Here is a 19742-nt window from a genome sequence, read left to right as displayed (position 1 = left end):
TTAGTTCTACATCTTCTAATATTATTTTCATTAAATTAAAAAGAAATTAACAGCCTTCCTTCTAATTAGCGTCCTAGTTAACTGTCATCACATTGCAGAGGCCTGGCAGTTTTAAAGAAGCAGAACAAGTTTCCTTTGCTCTGCATTTAAGTTAAATTAAGAAACGAGTACTTGCTCCCATTTTGTTTGCCTCAACACTCAATTCCCTCCTCTTACTCCCTCTCGCAGTTTATTTCTCCTTCCATAGCCAACTTGAACACTGTTTCTTCCCATGCTAATCATACATATATCTCCAAGGCTGCATCCTGACGAGTCCCTCTATTTCCAATCCTTCACTGGCCCAGTCACTGTCTAAAGTCACCTTCTTTCCTAAACATGTCTCCTCCTTAAAATGTCTTCCATTATACTTGAAAGTTCCTTCTCCAGATCTGTAATCCTGCAACGCCACCATCTCCTCAAACACCTATTCTCTCCTCTACTGTCATTCTCTGCCCTATCTCCTCTTCAAGTAGCTTCTCCATTCCCTCCAGCCAGACCCACACTCTCCACAAAGTCCATACCTCGATTGAAGAACATGAATCTCACCACCGCTGTGCGCTTTAAGATCTTGAAGGGGTGGCCGCTGAGCACAATTCGTTTAACAAGTATTCTGTCAGGATCCACAGACAGGAGAGAACCCGTGGCCACCAAATCCTGCATTCCTTGAAAAGAAAGTCATCAGATAAAAGTCAGCTACACGCACAGCAGAACAAGTCTTCCAACTACACCTCATCCCGTTGGCTTAGCTACCCCATGTTGCTGCCTTCCATCTCTATGCATCCAGTTATTCTTTAATCCAAAAGGTCCCTGCACAGTACCGCCTTTGGTTCTTGCACCACCTAAAGCAGTACATTCCTCAGTGCCTCCATTCACTGTCAGTTTTGGATAACCCATTATGTTTTTGTCACTAGCATTTCGCTCCCTACACATTGCAATAATCCCTTGTTCTTTGTTGACGCTGGGTATGGCGCATCTCTTACCATTACTCCTCTGCTTGAACATCAGAACAGAAGCTGGCGGGAAAGTGATGGGAGCATAAACGGTCACTACCACAGTGGTTTCAGAGGGCAGGAAACGCTCACATTTGTGCTTATTGGCTAGAAAGGAAAAAAATAGATGCTTGTATTCAAGTATCACAAGCCACACCAGCTATGGCATTTTGGGGTGTACAGTAGAGCAAGGTACCCTGTACTGACCTGTTGTATGCTGAGAGTATAGTGGGGACGCCCGGAAGCGCCTGAAACCGCAATGGAAAATCAGCTCCTCCTTAGATTTTAAAGGTTCACTGTTCCCTGGATGTCGTCTCACCGACATGTTCATCACCGACATCTGAAAGTAGAGATCTAAAGATTGTAACATTATCACATGCAAAACACATATTCAGCCACTACTACATCCTATAAAACAAGCATTGGCATAGCCAATAGGTCTCGCCTTTGGGACCTTATAAGTGTTTAGCCATGCAACGGTTGATATTGTTGCACCAAGGATATTGTGCTGCATAACTAAATACTTATATGGTCCCAAAAGCAAGACCTATTGGCTATGCCAATGCTGGTTTTGTTCATGCTTTGGATCGAGTTTATTCTATTATTTGCTCAAAAAACGGGTGTGTGTATAGGGAAGGGTAATTTCTGTGTTGCCCGGAAGGTCTCTGATGTAATTTCCGGAAAGTCTCATATTTAATTTTACGGTTTGATTAATTAAGACTGGCCCATGTTACTTCAATCATGAAATCTTGCCCGATATTTAATACTGTGCAAAGGGCTCCAATAACCGCACACATATGGGAAGTAATTCCGATAACACGTCTGTCCCCTTCGCTCGTGTAAATACAGTGATGCTCATCGCATGCGAGGAATTGTCTTTTTGCCTTTTAAAACATTTAAGAAAGGGAATTTACCAATTCAAAAGGAAGTAGTTTAAATTGCTATAGCAGTACTTGCCTTCCCCAAATGAAATTCACGATTTCAGTAAATACAGTAAAAAGCCGAATGCTCTCTGAATCATTCGGTATCCAACACATTGCAGTTGTTTTTCTGTTTTTATTTTGTACTGCGCTCCATCAATGTTCCATTTGTTATTTCGGCTATTATGAACGATACATATTGTTTGTGCATTTTTTTTTAAGCTCGTTTTTATAGTTTTCCTTGTTCTGCATGATGACATCTGTAATTGGCAGGAACTGTTTTGCGAACTTATGGCATTTAAAATAAATATATTATTTTAAGCGATTTTTCTATTTTATATCAAACACAGGTGCCACAGAAAACAATTGATGGAGTGAAGCGCCTTCTGTTGCTTTTAATACCAGACGACTTGACCCAGTTTTACATTTTCAACTTGGCTGAATTATTTACTATCACTTTTTTACATCTTTGAATGTGTCTTACTTGACACACATCTTAATACTGGCATTTTTTCACATCATGTATACAATTATGTGTTCAACGCACCTTGCATCTGAGTAGGGAACATTTCATGGGTAAGTGAACATCTTTTAACATTTTGTGTTATGTTAACATGATGTCTGCCATCCCCAATGAGAGAGAGGTGGCCACTACGTCCCTGTGGCAAATTGGTCAAATAAGTTGAACGAAAGTTACCACCAGTGGGTCTGTTTCCGCTTCAGAAACACCGAAATTTTCCTGTAGATGTCGCGGGGTCCTTTCTACCGTTTCAAATTTTTTTCTTCACCGGTACCACTGCAAACGCCTTTCTGTCTGAAGAATGACGTGTTGGCTCTATGTGGCTCAATTTGACAATAGTTGGCTGTACTAAACTCATTTTTTCATCATATACGTTTTACTTGTTGCAAAAGGGAAAGCTTGTTTGTTAATAGTGCATCCGTCAGCATTATGGAGCTAAACGTACAAGTTACTTACCTTCAGTAACGATGCATCTGGTATAGACGATTCTAGCCGCAGATTCCTAAACGTAGAATTATCCCCAGGCGTAAGACTGGAACTGCAAATCTTTCTTGCCCAGCATCTCTGCATGCCGGGGGGCTGTACCACGCGACTACGCCCGACGTCCTCCGGGGGAGTGACATCAGCGAGGTCACATAAGCTCCACCCTGGCGCGCTGACGTCAGTTGATTCGGAGAACTTTTCCGCGCCACAACACGGAGCCATCACAACAAAACTGAGGAGAGCGTGGGAACAGTGTGCGAAAAACACAGAGAAACAAAATAGAGGAAAACAAAAGGTGAGAAAACATCACCAGGAGGCACCAAGGGACCAGAAAGCGACAACAGCAGGAAAAGAGCAGAGCACCACTTTGAGGAACAACTGCGCAAGCCAAGGCGAGAGCACCAAGTGGCAGTAAAGCACCAGAAGGCCAGAGCAGCAAAGCCAGAGCAAGAAAAGCGCAAGCACCACTCCGTGGAACCACCTCACAAGCCAAGGCGAGAGCCACCCTAGAGGCACAAGCATGTGAAAGCGCCGTGACCGAAAGAGAGAGGGACTGCAACCACCACCACAAAGGGAAGGGCCACAAGCCCGGAACAGGGGAGCAACAGCAAACCTCCCCCAAACTACACGGCCAAGGATGGCCACACCTCCTGAAAGGAGTAGGAGGTCAGAGGATAGGTAAACCATCCGCAGACTACAGTGCCAAGGAGGGCCATAACCCCTGAAAGGAGTAGGTCAAAGGACAGGTAAAAGAACTCCCAACGAAGAAGACCAGGTGGGGATCAGAAACTCTAACAACAGAGGGAAAGAGCAAAAGTAGGCCCACACGCCAGAGAAAAACCATCCGGAAGGATGACTGACCGTAAGAAAACGAAGAGGACACCCACAGAAGACAAGCCACCCAGAGGGAGACGACTGCAGAAACCGAAGCAGAGGGTCCTCACAGAACGGGGAGGAAGGGCGGGTCGTGAAGGAATCTGTGGCTAGACTCGTCTCTACCAGCTACATCGTTACCGAAGGTAAGTAACTTGTACATCTGATAGAGACTACTAGCCGCAGATTCCTTAACGTAGAATAGATACCCTAGCCATACCCAGATGGGAGGAGGGCCTGCGAGAGAGCCTCCCCACCAGGAGAGACACAGGGCCCTAGCACGGGACATGTCACAGGGACAAGAAGGGAAAGGTCATAACAACCTAAGCCCAACCAAGGGAGACTGCCCAACACCCCGCAGGGGCAGACAGCGCCCGAAAAGCCTCAAGGAACACGAGGACCACCTCAAACCCTAGGGAGAAGAGGCAGAACCGGAGGCAGGGCCCACTGTAAGAACACATACACAGTGACAGAAAATAGCTGAACACACCTCAGCCGCAAGGAGCGGACAAGGCAGGGACGGTTCCACCGCCACAAGCGCAGACTGAAGAGAAAGGCACAAGGGAATACATCAAAGGCCACAATGGTGTATTAGAACAAACAGGCCTGCACTGGCATGCACAGCCAGCAGCAGACAACACCGCGGAACGGTGCACCCAGGACAAGTTAGACGCCAGCCAAAGGAAGAGGCCAGGAAACGCCCCAAGAGAGGGGCCGGCACACGCTGACCCACGAATTAAGTGGAACCAGGCAGAAAGAGAGACGAAGGACGGGCCAAGCCGTCCACCAGAACACAAAAACTAGGGAAGCCAGTCCCCCCCCGGAACACCAGACAGAGGACCAAGTTGGACAGAAGCGCAAAACTGCTACAACGCGATGCCGCAGACAGAAGGCCAGGCAAGCGACACAGCGACCCAGAAAAAGGATGGACCGGGGCGCAACGCAAGCCACTCGAAAACAATCAGCAAGAAGATCGCACCTGCGATATACCGTGACGCTACGTCCATCATTTGTTTGTTGTAACGCTTTTCGCCCTAAGTGGGATGGGTATTCCCAGACGTGGGACCCGTGCTCACTACGCCACTGGAGTCAAGCTATCCTGGCTGATGACGGCTGATAGCCAGAAACCGGTCCTAGGATGCTTGATTCCGGTCCAGGGAAGACATGGCTTGGCAGTTCGGGCTGGACTGTTCCCATGAGGCACAGGGTCAAGACTGATTTGCATATGGCCATGTCCAAACTGGGGTGGTGTAGTGGGCAAAAGAACAATGGATTTAACCCAGATCTCTTGACTGGGGGAGAATGTATGCATTGTCAGCATTCCGTCCATCATTTGTTTGTTGTAACGCTTTTCGCCCTAAGTGGGATGGGTATTCCCAGACGTGGGACCCGTGCTCACTACGCCACTGGAGTCAAGCTATCCTGGCTGATGACGGCTGATAGCCAGAAACCGGTCCTAGGATGCTTGATTCCGGTCCAGGGAAGACATGGCTTGGCAGTTCTGGCTGGACTGTTCCCATGAGGCACAGGGTCAAGACTGATTTGCATATGGCCATGTCCAAACTGGGGTGGTGTAGTGGGCAAAAGAACGATGGATTTAACCCAGATCTCTTGACTGGGGGAGAATGTATGCATTGTCAGCATTCCGTCCATCATTTGTTTGTTGTAACGCTACGGAGAGTAGAAGCCCGTAGGTCGACCACACCTCCCTAGCACATGATAGAGTTATGTAATATCTACCATTACATAGGGCATGTTACGTCCCAAGAACATGGGAACCCTCTTAGGAAAAAGTTTCCGCAGCAGAGGACAAACAGAAAGACCTACAGAGAAAACCGCAGATGGCTTGCCAATCAGCCAATAAAGAATACACAGAAGGCCTAATCTCGGGGCCTACACGGCTTACCAACAGCCAAACGACAAGTCAAAACAGGGCCGCACCAGCAGCCAACAGCACCAAAGTACTAACAAAAGGACCTGAAGGCACATGAACCACACAGAACACACAACCGGGGCGACGCACTACAAGGCCCCAGGAAAACAACGGAAGAATACCTCCCAAAACACAGACAGACTCCGGTCACGGAGACGGAAGAGGAGGAAGAGGAGGAAGAGGACAAAGCCCCGCAAGAAACCTCTGAATGGCAGAATCCGCCAGGGCGTGGAACAAAAGAGTGCCGTCAAAAGGAAGGTCCACCAACCGTTCCCTCACATTCTCCGGGAACACACTATCCCGTAGCCAAGCATGTCGACGAAGGGCCACCGAAGAAGCCATGGTACGACCAAGCACGTCCGAAACGTCCAGAGCCGACCGAGCCACCAGTTCCTGGCCATCCAACACATGGTGCCGGAGATCAACATAGGCACCCTCGTGAGAAGCAGCAGACATAAGGGACTCCGCCGAGTCCCACAAGCAAGAAGTGGCCCTTGCCAAGACACAAAGAGTGTTAAGGGCCCGCAAAGCCGCACTGATGGAGGCGAAGTTATTGCGTCCCCAGGAATCTAACCAGTGGGCCTCCCGTGACGGGGGAGACAACACCGATGGCAGGGAGGGAAAGGCAGTCTTGAAAAGAGGACCCCTGGTAGAGGGGTGGAGGGGAAGAGACCGGGTCATGCGGCGCAGGACGGTGGCGATGCAGAACTGGCTGGGGCATCGGTTACCCCGTGGCAGGTGCCCCCAAGCCCCCAAAAGAGACGTGTGGAGCGAAGTCTCAAAGGGAAGAAGCAGCTCCCGACCACCAGAACCCTGATGGAGGACCTCCAGAAGATCGCCCATGCGCAAGATCCCCGTCGCAGTGGAAACAGCCCGAGCGAAGGCAGCACCGGCCTACGTAGGGCCCCGCGGCGGGGAAAGCAGTTCCGCTGTGGGCAACGGCTGCAAGCTAAGGTGGCCGTCCCCCAGCCCAACCAGAGGAAGGAAAGGCCAAGCCCGGAAAGGAGGAAGGGGGACCGAGGAATGGGGAACCTGAGGTCCTTCCGGCGAAGACTGTGGGCGCGGCGATGGCGAAGAGCCGTCCTTGGAAGATGCCGGGGAAAATTCCACGAGGCGGCGGCCTGTCTCTGGAGAAGGTGAAACCAACAGCCGCCGAACCTCTGGAGAAGAGGGGGCATCCGAAGACGAGTCACGGCGACTACACCGACCTGGACATGCGTGCCGAAAGGAGCTTCATCCGGCGCTCCCGCCGGGACTTCGGCTTCATTTGCTGACAGGCCTCACAATCTGTGGAGTCGTGGTGCTCCCCCAAACACCACATGCAGATGGGGTGAGGATCAGTCGCCGACATCTGACGCACGCAATACGAGTACGTCTTGAAGCCCGCAGGCATTCGCACACTGTTCCCAAGAAAAACGTTTAAAAGCGGAAAAAGAAGGCCAGGAACACGATCCGTTGCACGCGGAAAAGAAGAAAACTGACGTCAGCGCACAGGGGTGGGGCTTATGTGACCTCGCTGACGTCACGCCCGTGGAGGACGTCGGGCGGAGTCGCGTGGTACAGACCCCCCCCCACCCTCCCCCCCCCCCCCCCCCGCACGCAGAGATGCTGGGCAAGAAAGTTTTCCAGGTCCAGTCTCACGCCTGGGGATAATTCTACATTAAGGAATCTGCAGCTAGTAGTCTATCAGATACATATTTTATAAGATAGTTTTTACTTACTAAAACGGAAATGTGTGTTTTGCAGCGCATTTATCAGAATCACGTAACTCTGCTGGGCTTCAGCGCCCCCCCTACAATGATCCCAGCTACGCGCGAGATTCTACGCTGACCTCGCGCTCTATCGGGGGGGTCACAATGAATATACACACAGAATGGTTTCCGTGCTGGTCACAGCACGGAGACCGCTCTCCTCGCAATGGTGGAATATCTGCGTGCAAGGTTGGATGCGGGTCAGACGGCGGCGCTGATATTGTTAGATCTCAGCGCCGCCTTCGACACTGTATCTCACGGCATCCTCCTGCATCGGCTTGAGGAGATCGGTGTTAGTGGTCTGGCGCTGCAGTGGTTCCGCTCCTTCCTGGACAACCGTTCCTTCTGTGTGGCCATTCCTCCCTTTTCGTCCAGTTTTCAGCCTCTGGCCATGGGGGTTCCGCAAGGGTCCTCGCTAAGTCCCACGTTGTTCAATCTTTACGTGAGACCGCTGGCTGATGTCGCGAGGCAGTGGGGCCTCACTTTGGTCTCATATGCCGATGACACTCAGCTGGCGGTTACTCTTAGCGGAGATGTACAACAAGATGCCCCCAGGTTTCAGTCTGGACTGAAGGCGGTGGCTAGCTGGCGGACAGAAAACTGTCTCCAGCTCAATGCCACAAAAACTGAGGTAATGGTTGTTGGGAAGGGAGTGGAACTTTGGGGCGATCAGTGGTGGCCTGCTGAGCTGGGCCCTACTCCGACCCCAGTGTCGGAGGTGAAAAATCTGGGGGTCTGGTTGGACGTTGGCCTTACCTTTATAGGACATACCAAAAAAACGGCAGCCTGTTGTTTTGGTCTGTTAAGAGGACTCAGACCAGTTCTTAAATATTTCGATGCCCCAACCAGACAGCTTGTAGTCCAGGCTACCATCATCTCTCGCCTGGACTACGCTAGCTCTCTTCTGGCTGGGGCTAATCAGGCTGAGTTAACCCGCCTACAGCGGGTTCAAAATGCTGTGGCCAGAGCCATTGTTGGCCTACCCAGATTTTGCCCGGTGGCGAATGTCCTCCGCTCCTTACATTGGCTCCCGGTAAGGAAGCGTATTCTTTTCAAGGTCCTTTGCTTGGCTTTTAAAATATTAAGAGGTATAGGCCCTGAAATCTTGTCCAATTTTATTTCCTTCTATGTCCCCACCCGTAGCCTCCGATCTCAGGGCCAGGCCCTTGCTGTGGTCCCTAGATTTAGACTCAGTCGGATGGGGGGGTCGTTCCTTCAGCGTGAAAGCTGCACTAATTTGGAACACCCTCCCAGTTGAAGTCCGTCAGTTAGACGATCTGCTGTCCTTCCGGAGAGCCATTAAGACTTTTTTGTTTTAGCTGTCCATTTCAGGTTCTCTTTTCCTGTTGTGTTTCTCCTTGTCTCTGCGCCGGGACGCTCCTTGGCTGGAGTAGCTGTGCGCATAATAAATCATTATAACATTATAACATATACATGGGACATGCTCTTACCAGGTGCTGCGGGTCGGGGGCATGCCGGCTTTTGGTTTCCAGAGCGCGAGAGAAAAAGTGTGCAAAAAGCATGACCACAGTGGCAGTAATATTAGTTTTTCTTTTTAATTGTAAAACAGTCGCTTTTAAAAGTTTGTCGCGCACAGCCATGGCCATTGCAGAGAGTAGAGCGCCGCGCTGGTTTATTGGACAGGTAAGCTGTGAGAAAGTGCCATCTTTCTTGCATGGTATGACCCCACTTTTTGCTGAAATGCTGAATGTACTTTGACTGAGTGTGCCCTGGACTCCTGCCAATCAGGTGCCCAGGGCCTATGTTCCTTCCCTAAAACACAAAACACAAATTGGCAAACTCTGGCCACATGTCAGCCCCTGGTAAATGGTACCCTAGGTACCCAGGGCCTTGTGACCAGGGAAGGCCTCTAAGTGTTGCAGCACTCACTGTGCCACCCTTAGAGGCCCTGTACCCGTACACACACACTGCCCTTGCAGGCTGAGTGTCTGGGTACAAGACAAAACAAAGTCGACATGGCACACATCCCGGTGTGCCATGCCCACCACCTACACTGCCATGGCATACATCAGCCACCCCTCTAGCTGGGTGCCCTATGCCAATGGTGTGGGCACAGGCGCAGGAGCCCTGTGCCCCCTACAGTGCCCAGGTCCATTCCTGGGCACTGTAAGTGCAGTGCTGCCATTTAAGAGTATATGGTGCGGGGAGCCCGTGAAACACGGACTCCACAGAACGATAATGGCAACACTAAAGACTGAGAAGTTTGGTATCAAACTTCTCAGAACGTTAAACCCAAACTGATGCCAGTGTGGGATTTAATGTACCAAGCACCCCAGAGGGCATCTTAGAGATGCCCCCTGAAACCAAACCTACAATCCACATCTGTTCTGAGGCTGCCACACAGCAGACATGTTGCTGGACCCCTGCTTTCCTGGGTCTGCAACAATGCACATTCTGGGCGAGGTGCTAAATCTCCTCCCCCAGGATGGGCAGGGGGACGCTTCAAAGGCATGCCGCCTCTGGGAGCTTCCCCAGGCCACTGCAACCCCCCACTCTGGCGGGAAGCCTGGCCGGAAACCCCAAATAAGGACAGGGGATGTGCCAGCCTGCCAACCCCACCCCTCAGGTGGGGGAAGCGAGGTGAAGCACATCTCCGGGCTCTCGCCATCTTGTAGATGGGAAGCCCTGCCCAATCAGGACTAGGCTACTGCCCCCCTCCCACAGGAGAGAGGCCGGATAGGGGGTGTACCGATTGGTCCCTGCCCTTCACATCCTGTAACGCCCCTACATCTAGTATTTAGGGGCACACTGAACCTTCCTTCCCCAGATTCCAGATTCCAAAATCCGAAGAAGAGCTAGAAGAAAGAAGACCTGCCCTGCAGCTGCTAAGAAGAGGAAGACACAAACTGCTTTGGCCCCAGCCCTACCGGCCTGTCGACCCTCGAACCTGCTCCTGCTCCAACCTGGCATCTCTTGTGGTCAGCAACCTCTCAAATCACGGAGGACCTGGCTACCTTTTGACTCTAAACCCCTGGGACTCCCATGAGTAGAGGCTCTACTCAAAACAAACTTCTAATCCCTGGCAGCAGCCCGGAACCGCGAACCCAGCACACTCTGCACCAGCCAAGCCTGGCCTGTGCCGGAGTGAACAAAGAGCACGAGGACGACCCCACGGCAACTGTGACCCAGACTCCGGCACCCAAGGACCTTCCTCGACAATTCTGAAGAAGCCTGCAGCCTCAAAACCAGGTGCCCCCCAACCGCGATCAACAGAGGGTAAGATTTTCCGACACCAAAAGGCACCCCAGCACCCGGCGCCCCGTGGACCCTGTTCCCAATCCCGGGGTACCTACCTATCCTCCAACTACCCAACTTACCTCTCGAAGTGGCACCTGAAGAATCCTCGTCCCCGAGCTTGCAGTCTTTTTGTAAACCGGAGATTTCACATTGAAATCAATTGAGCGCCCGAAGGCTCAAAAGCACCCTGCACCAAGCCTCCCGAGTGGCCCTGGCAGTGCAACCTCTACACCCATCTACTTCCCCACTTGCCCGAGTAAGTGACCAGGAGCCCAGCTCCCACAGCCGCGTGGCCTGCTAGTCAGCAGCCACCAACCAAGGCCCCCCTACCTCTCATAGGATAACATTGGGCCTAACTCTCTCTGCACCCGGCCGTCCTTGTGCCGCTGAGGGTGAACCAACTGTACCTACCTGACCCTGGGAGACACCGGAGTCTATGCCCAGAACCTTAACTCTGCCAGTCGAGTACTTACCTTTAAACCGATATCTCAATTTTCTCCATAGGGTAACATTGACTGGCCTGAAACTCAATTTTCTCCATAGGGTAACATTGACTGGCTTTTCCTGAAATTTCTTCCAAGTGTGGACTTTTCAAAACTTAAAATATTCACCAAAAATCAGCCGAGTAACGAAAACGAAAATACTCACCTGCTCTTAGGTGAGCTCCCAGTGCTGGATCTTGGTGCCCAGCACTGACTCTGAAAAATACTTACAACTGTACTTACCAGTAACCCAATTTTCTCCCATAGGAAATCATTGACTGTTTTTCTGTGAAATTTCTTCTAAGTGTCAATTTCTGCAATCGTATAATATCTGAAAACATAATTACTTACCTGTTTTGGATAAAGGTCCCAGTACGGAGTTTTGGCACCCAACACTGGATTACAAAAGTAACGAGAACATACTATACCTGCAACTTGAATTTTCTGCCATAGGGAATCATTGACTGTTTTCTATGAAATATTTTCTAAGTGTCAACTTTTAAAATAGCAAAATATTGTCTAAAAATCATCACAGTAATTAAGTCGACTTTTATCACTTGATTCCAAGTTCTGACCCAGGACTGAATCTAGGATCCAGTCCTGGAATTCCAAAAGTAATCCTAAAAGTAATCTGTGGCAAATAACTTGAAACTTCCATTGAACTCAATGCATTATTGTGTTTAAAATTGTGTTGCCTATTGCAACCACTTGTAACTTTCTACAAAAGTCAATTGCATATTGCAAAAGTATTTATATAAAGCATCTCATTCTGAGAAAGTATATTTTAACACCTATTGTTGGTTCTAAAATAAAACAAGCATATATGTTTTTTATAAACCATTGGCCTAGAGTTCAGTTATTGAGTGTGTGAGACCATTTGCTGGCTGAGTGTGTGCAACAAATGCTTTACACTGTCCTCTGATACTGCCTTACTGCTCGACCAAGCTACCACTTTAGAGAGTAAGGTTATATCTAACTTTAGCCTCTGCCAAACCTCTGGGGACTGTGGACTCTGAACACCCTGTACCTATTTGGGAACAGTATATACAGAGCCAAATTCTCACACAAGCAACACGCAATGAGGCTTTAAACATATATATATAATAACCACGGGCATATTGGTACCACAGATTATATTTAGTTAGTCAACAGTGACAGGTGTATATGTAAGCAAGTGTACTATTGTTTAAAAATAGAACAATGGCATTGTGCTCCATAATTCAGAAACTTTTTTTTTTTTCTTTTTTAAAAGCACCACAGCAAACCGTAAGCACTATGCTGACTTTATAATACCAGCAACCTGATTTTGTTCCAATTCCAAGAAACCTTTTGTGTTAGTGAAATATGGAAGGAGAAATCCAGTGTAAAACATATAGCCTATGAGAAATTTTTAATGAGCAGTAATTAATAATAAATCATAGCTGATCCTTAGCCTTTCAAACAAGCACGCACGCCTCGCGCGAAAAGTAAAAAAAAAAACACAAGTGGCGGCAAAAGTGAAAGCATTTCCCTTGCGGGAGCGAGCAGCGCCAAGAGCGATAATTGCTAACACATGGCGCCAAAGATCGCTCCCGCAAGGGAATCACCAAACGTGCACGCGTTGCCATTCAAAGCAATGCAACGCGTGCACGTTTTTGCCTGCAAAGCAGTGTCGATTACAAAAGGTATTTTTCTTAGGCAGCGCATGCGCGCTGTGTAGGCAAGACCTAAAAAACCTTGCTTAGGTATCAGGATGCCACTTCCTTACCATACCTTCTTCTCTGCTGGATAGCAGAGATTTCAAGGTTTATCTCAGGTGAGTTGGTGATGTGGTAAGATTGTAGCCTCCTCCATGTGCCGGACACCACATAAATATGATAATCAAACACTCATACTTCGTACACACAGTCAAACACCTATCCATTGTATCCATGCAAGTAGTGACTTTTCCACTGCAGCTTTCTCATGATTGTATACCCCTGGTTCCAGTAAACTCTTTGAGAGGGTGGGGGAATTGCAATACTCATCAACACAATCTCCATCAATCACTCAACAACTTTTAGAAATCTTCAGCCAACTGCGAGACCACACGGACCATGGATGTGGATTCATATATGATGTTACATGGGGTGAGAGGCTGTAAATTCACAATTGATGCAACATATATTCCCAACAGAAGAGTGGAATTCCTCAGAACATTTCAACATTAACATTCGGTGTCAACAACCGTTCTCAAAGAGATTAAGTAGACATAAAAATGTGCAGGGATACTCACACCTAACAGTTATAGATATTGAATGTAAAGAAATCATTGCTGTTCCTCTGACAATTAACAGATGAACCCAAAATGACACAGATTACATGTACTCATTGATTACACTGAAAGAAAGGTGTAGTTTCATTGTTAGCATCCAAGTAAGCTAAGGGACGTTCTCACAGAGATTACAGTGATGCACAGGACTATCATAGGTCCAAGTGTTGTCGTTCTACTCCAAAACAATCGCAGTCAGGGGGACTCTTCAAGATGAGGTTGCAGGTGTCTAGGTGGAGTCCGACAGGGATCAGCCTATAGTGGACTCTTGCTCAGAAGCGCTGAGGAACCTTCGCAGGACCATTGTGCCTTTTGGACTCTGGTCGTGTGCGCAGTGTGCAGAGGTGGGTTCTGCAGTGGTCTCCCTGTTCCTCAGGGCAGAGGTCTTTGTTCTTTAAAGTTGGTTTCTTCAGTACAGGTCCACTGTCAATGGGAGAACTTATTCTTTGTGAAAGGCAGGCAGCCCTCCCAAGGCTTTAGAGGTCACTAGGCTGCAGGATGGACTGTCTTTTGGTGGAGGGTCATCGAGGGCTGCAGACAGGTCGGTAGGTTTGGGGCCAAGTCAACTGGTGTCAGTAGTCTTCTCTGCTGGTGCGACGCTGTAGTGTCCCGGCTCTTCTAAGGTCATCAGGAATCTGCGTTCAGGGTCTGAGTGTGCCACAAATACTAGATTTAGGGGCTTTATAGGCGAGTGACAGGTAGGGGACCAATTGGTTCCTTACATGGGGTGCCTACACCCTGTATTATGCCACCCCGCAGTGCCCCCTTCCCCTTTCACCCCAGAGTACTTTAAAATGCAGCCCCGGGAGTTAAAATCAGGCCGGCATCCGTGCTATTGCTGCCTGACCCAGGACCTCCCCTGTGTCTTGGAGTGCCTCAGTGTCTCCCTGCGTGCCACGTGTACCCGGCGCTTTTCACAGCCCCCACCCATACTAGAGTCTAGGCCGTTGCCCCTGGGTGTTGGGTCTCCAATGACATCCTGCGGTCACTTAACTGCCCTCCCGTGTAGTCAGGCAGCCCCTCTGCTCCCCCTCCTTTATTTGTGAGGCCTCCTTCAGGGCCTGGGTACTCCGGTTCCCACTGCAGTGTCCCTCACGGCCAGGCTCCTGCGGTGTTGCTCTTGGCTTTCCCGGCTCACTGATCCTCACGCACACAGCAGTGACGTAGGAGCCGCTGTGCCTCCTGTGCTCGAGCCCCAGCACCTCCGGAGACCTCACCAGTCACCTGGAAGCCGCAGCCGCAGGGACTCAATATGGCTGTGTCCCCGCTGCCTCCTGCAGCCTCTTTAGTTGCACCGACCCCGGCCACTGATTCTGCCACCACTCACTCTGCCACCACTCACTCCCCTGTCGACCTGTGTTTTCATCAGGATCATTTAGAAGCATTATAGATCCGGATGATGCAGGATTTCTGCTAGGATAGCTGTATGCTAGTGGGAGATCTGCAAGGCGTATCAAATTGCCATGTTTCCGGGCCACGCCCTCCCCCCATATAGTTAGATTTTTTTGATAACCCCTTTAGCTCAATCCTGGATAGTAGTGGCAAAGAGCAGCCAGGCTCAATCAAAGGAACAGGAGTGAAGCATTTAGTAGTACCAAATCAGTCAATAAGTAAGAAAAATAACAAAAAAATCCAACACCGATTTATAAAAAAAAGTGTATTTGTATCTAAAAATAGACAAAGAAGACAAATCTATAGAGGGAATCCAGAGATATGACTTTTCAAAGGCAAGTAAATTATTTTTGTAAAGATGCAATAAAATCGCTGGAAGTTGGTTAGCAGTTAGTAGCCAACTGGCTAGAATGGCTAAAGCAGTCTTAGGGCCCTCAGTCTTTTTCTCCTTCAACACCTTCCAGCCAGGAAGTGGTCCTAATGCTGGGGAAGCAGGATGCTGAGATGCTTTAGATACAGAAGCGATGCGATGTGTTACTTGGTCCACCCTGGTGTTCACAAACTTCAGCAGTAGTCTCTGACCTCAGGACTTCCATGATACCCTCAATGAGTCCAGTGCAAGTCCAGTTGCCACTGGTCAGCTGGCCTCCCGATTACAACAGGACCAGTGGTTGCTTACAGGTCAGTAATTATTTAGTTCTGGGGACCAGGATCCTCTTTGACATCAGCTTAGGGTCTCGGTAACACCATGGGAACGTCAGGACTCGGTTGGCCATTAGGCTCTTCAGTGCCCAGCGGCAGGCAGTTGTTTCTTGGCTGCTGGGCTCTCGAGTGCAGAATTCCTTAGCTTTTGGTGATCGTGAAGCTTAATAGGAGGCTAGCCAAATAGCCCGTGAAGTCACTACTTCTGTCATTGTACAAGTGGAGCTCTTTTCCATAAGTGGGCACAGCAGCCACAGTTTTCTTGGGGTCTCCCTCAGGCGCAGTGTGGTCTTTGGTGCAGCCTCTCTTTATTCTAGAGCACAGCAGGCAGTCCTTCTGCCTTCTTTCCACTTTTCCAGTTCAGTAGTGATCAGAGTACTCTGTCTGGGGTGTGACATTTATGCCATTTACACGTTTGTGGGAGGGGAGGACTCACTAGCCAATGCGGCAATAGTTCCCACAATGCAACCCTTCCCACTTTACATCACTTCTAGGGGTTTAGCCACCAAACATTCTCAGGATACTCTTCTATTTCCCAGTGAGGATCACCTGGGGTGTACCCAGCATAATGAGCCACTTCTGAAAAACCAGTTCTGCAATGGGTTTTCCCCCTTTGGCGGAGATGGAGGAGGTCACACCGCCTCCCTTTAGCAATTCTCTTTGTTCCCAGTTTCACACTTCCTAGGAGGAGGCAGCATGTTGTCTCGGGTGACAACTGCTGAAGATAGACAGGAACACGACCACAGGTTTGGGCAACAAAGTGGTGACTTTCTAAAATCACCTTTCTGTTAAAAGTTACCTTAAAGCAGATCTCAGCAATGAGTTGGGTTTAATGTAATGATTAATTTGATACCTTGGAGAAACATCTTTGGTGGTCCCAAATGGAACTTGGAACTTAGCACGGTGGTTAGTTATACTCCATTTTAGCCAAAGAGATCACCGGCCTTGCTACAGTGAACATGGCAATTGCTGTGTATGTTGAACATAGAAAGAACATGCCCACCTTTTTAATATTAAGTGAGATTCTAAGGCCTTCCCTAGTGGTGACTTATTAATATTAACAAGAAAGGATTTGGCCCAGCAAAAGGTTTATTTTGACATGTCAAACGGGCAGTTGAAAAGCTGCCTGACTAGGCTGCAGTGGCAGGCCTAGTCATGATTTCACCTTGTCACTGCAGTGGTGGCACAATTAAGTGCTGCACTCCACTAGTGGAATTTCACTTACAAGTGTTAAGTACCTTTTGTAACATATACTAAGGACTTCGACACAAGTTAAGTAAGCCAATCAGGTGCTAACCAATTATATAAGTACTTTGAGGGTCAGAGCACATGCATTGGGCAGACAGCAAGGCCCAGTGCACTAGAGTCAACAAACCAGCAGCATCAGTCCAAAAACTTAGGGGGAGGGAGGGGGTGATTATGCAAAAAGGGGTCCTTTCCTACAGATTCCATTTCTAAATTCCGGATTTATGACTAGCCTAGCTAAAATGTGACCATTACCCCCACAATTAAGACATTATCCAGTCTGCAATGTGATCAAATTCCTCCATGAGAGGATAGTGTGCTTTTTTAGCTTTTTAAAACTAGATTACATCTGTCAATTTGGCCCAGTTCTTGAAGCATAAAAATGGATGTCCAAGCTTTTCACAGCCATTTTGTGTGCTTCGATTAAAATTAGAATTAGTAAACTGTCAATTAATCTCGAAGTGAACTGGAGGGACTTACAGCAACCCAAAAAGGGCAGTCTCTCTGCATAAACTCAGCCTTCATGCCAATTGTGGGATTGCTAAATACAGCAGTTTCTGCTCTACCACTTTCCAAAATGTCTGGGGGAGGCTAGAACAGAGAATGCCACCTTCAAAACATCCTTTATTACCCTTTCCTCCCAGATTAATATGAACGCATCTTTCTAAATTTACAGGCAGATATTACTTGGGAAAGTTTCTGTCAGGTTTATCCAAGGGGGTCAAGATTATTAGTGAGCAAAAAACAGTTACTTCAGAGTAATGGTTTCAACGGCAACTATAGTTCCTATCGCACACTCTATACCTACGTATTCTCCTTCCTTCTGTATATTTCTATTGCTTTTTAATCATGACCTCTATAATGGTTGTATTAATTCCAAAGTCACAGCGTCCAAGTACAGATTACTTAAAAAGGATAGGGAAGGAGTGTGGCATAGAAGGTGAAGGGGGCAGTATTGACACCATCGAGCTTGCTTCGGTCCCTGCTTTTCATAGGTATAGTGGAGCTAAGTGACAGAATTTTCAGTTCTTGAGCAACATATCCCTGGGTGAATACTTGCTGTTCCACGGACATATGCATCAGTGAGACAAGAGACTGAACAGGAGTGCTCCAGCTTTGTTGGTGTTGAGACACGGATAACCTGCCCAAGAATGGAGGCCTTTTGAAGATGCTGATGCTTCTGGTGTGAAGTTATTTCAGTTTGCAGCCTTGGGGCGCCAAAAGATGCAGCCGTAGAGATGGGGAGTGAAGCAGAACAAATTGTGCTCTCAATGTAACAGGGTGGTGTGCTGAACTGCAGGAGACCAAACAGGTAAACAGTGTACAGTGACTGCTCAATGTACAGTGGTGAGGGAGGACAGAGACCCTGTGTAGAAGGGACTACCTCCCTCCAAGATACTTCAACTGCAACTCTTTAGCTGCTAAGTTTTACATTTAATTATGTGTGAAAGTTCTGTATTCACAGTATGCCTCCATGACACATTTTAGAGCTTTACATGTGCAACTGAGTGACACCAGCACAAGAAAAAAACCAATTAGGCCCATGTAATAATGATAAGTTGACAAATCAGCCAATTGTGATAATTATGATAACTTTCTGAGGGAAGAGAAACTTGAAGGGGGTATGCAGGTTACCCTTGAATCAGTAAAGGCTGCAGAGGTGGAAGGAAATCATCTTTTTTTAGATATCCACAGAGCATGGCTAGACCAGCAACTGCAGGGCCACACAGTATAGGCATGCTTCAAATGGGCACCTGGTGAAGACTCCACACTCAGAAGACTACGCCGAGCTGGAAATCTTGCAGAGTAGGTTTTCAACTCTAGTGCGGGAGCTTTGCAATGGCATAATCCATTGCATGTTTTTGAATTCTCCATAGGATAGGATATAAGGCGAGGTAGCTAGTGCCTTTTTCATGCTCTTGCCATACATGGATGTGGCCTTGGGTAGCTCATGTAAGCGCTAGCACTTTCAATTTCTCAATTGCATCAGTAGTTGAGCAATATTCACAAAGGCAATTATTTGTGATACATTTAATAAGTATTATAGAGGATAGTATTCGTTTTTAAATAAGATGTTTAACCATGCTACGCGTTATGTTCCAAGATCAATTCATGAAAATAGAAGCACCCAAGGCAATATCAAATGACACCACTTCTGTGGACCTCAGCTGCTCTCACAGGACAGAGCGTCCAAGAGCCTCAGGTGCTGTAAAAGGATAGCTACCACAGGATACAGCGCAGGTGGGGCTCAACATTCTAATAGAACACAGCCTCTGTAGGACTAGGCCACTCTCAGAGGTCACCACTGCTAAAGGGCTTAACAGCTCTCAAATGCACTTCACCGGTGCTGGAAGAGAACTTCATAGCCTGTGTCTGTCTTTGACAATCATGCCAATCTCACAGGTCAGTGGAACGCTGCATTATGGAGACAGAATGCAGTGGGTTCCCATCTAAAGCTGCTCCCCTAAGGTCCAGCTGCTGAGACGCAGAGCTTAGGAGAGGCTCATCAGTCAGTGATTGGTTCAAGTTGTCACTTAGCTAGTGCCTGTTTTGGTCTCTTACGGATTAGTGCTCCCTTATGAGGTTTACTCGGAACTCAGAACACAGCGACATCTACTTATGCTCAGAGTAGATCCATGCACTGGGGGGGGGGGGGGGGGGGGGGGTTGGAGTCATTACAGTTGAGGGATGACTGACAGCTGGGTTTCTATTCTTGGCTATCATTACAGTTGAGGGATGACTGACAGCTGGGTTTCTATTCTTGGCTAGTGATGGTGAGCACATGATCGCACTGAAAGAATGCAATAATTAAGAATGAGCGGTCACAGAGTTCACATATAATTAAAGTATTGAAATTCAAAGTAG

At 48.3% G+C, this 19742-nt stretch overlaps 1 protein-coding gene across 1 annotated transcript in view; it reads right to left on the bottom strand.

Annotated features, from left to right (window-relative positions):
• Positions 1 to 19742, bottom strand: part of TSR1 (TSR1 ribosome maturation factor) — a 184050-nt gene that overhangs the window by 11294 nt on the left and 153014 nt on the right. The window contains exons 11-13 of the mRNA XM_085649095.1: positions 1236 to 1368; positions 1020 to 1136; positions 561 to 701 (exon numbers count right to left, since the gene is read on the bottom strand). Coding sequence (XP_085505221.1) covers positions 561 to 701; positions 1020 to 1136; positions 1236 to 1368 — 391 coding nt within the window. The remainder of the gene's footprint in view (positions 1 to 560; positions 702 to 1019; positions 1137 to 1235; positions 1369 to 19742) is intronic.

Source organism: Triturus cristatus, chromosome 3_2 (genome assembly GCF_964204655.1).
Source record: "Triturus cristatus chromosome 3_2, aTriCri1.1, whole genome shotgun sequence".
NCBI lineage: Eukaryota > Metazoa > Chordata > Amphibia > Caudata > Salamandridae > Triturus > Triturus cristatus.
The sequence above is the reverse complement of the archived record's forward strand: the minus strand, read 5'-3'. Positions and strand labels throughout refer to the sequence as shown.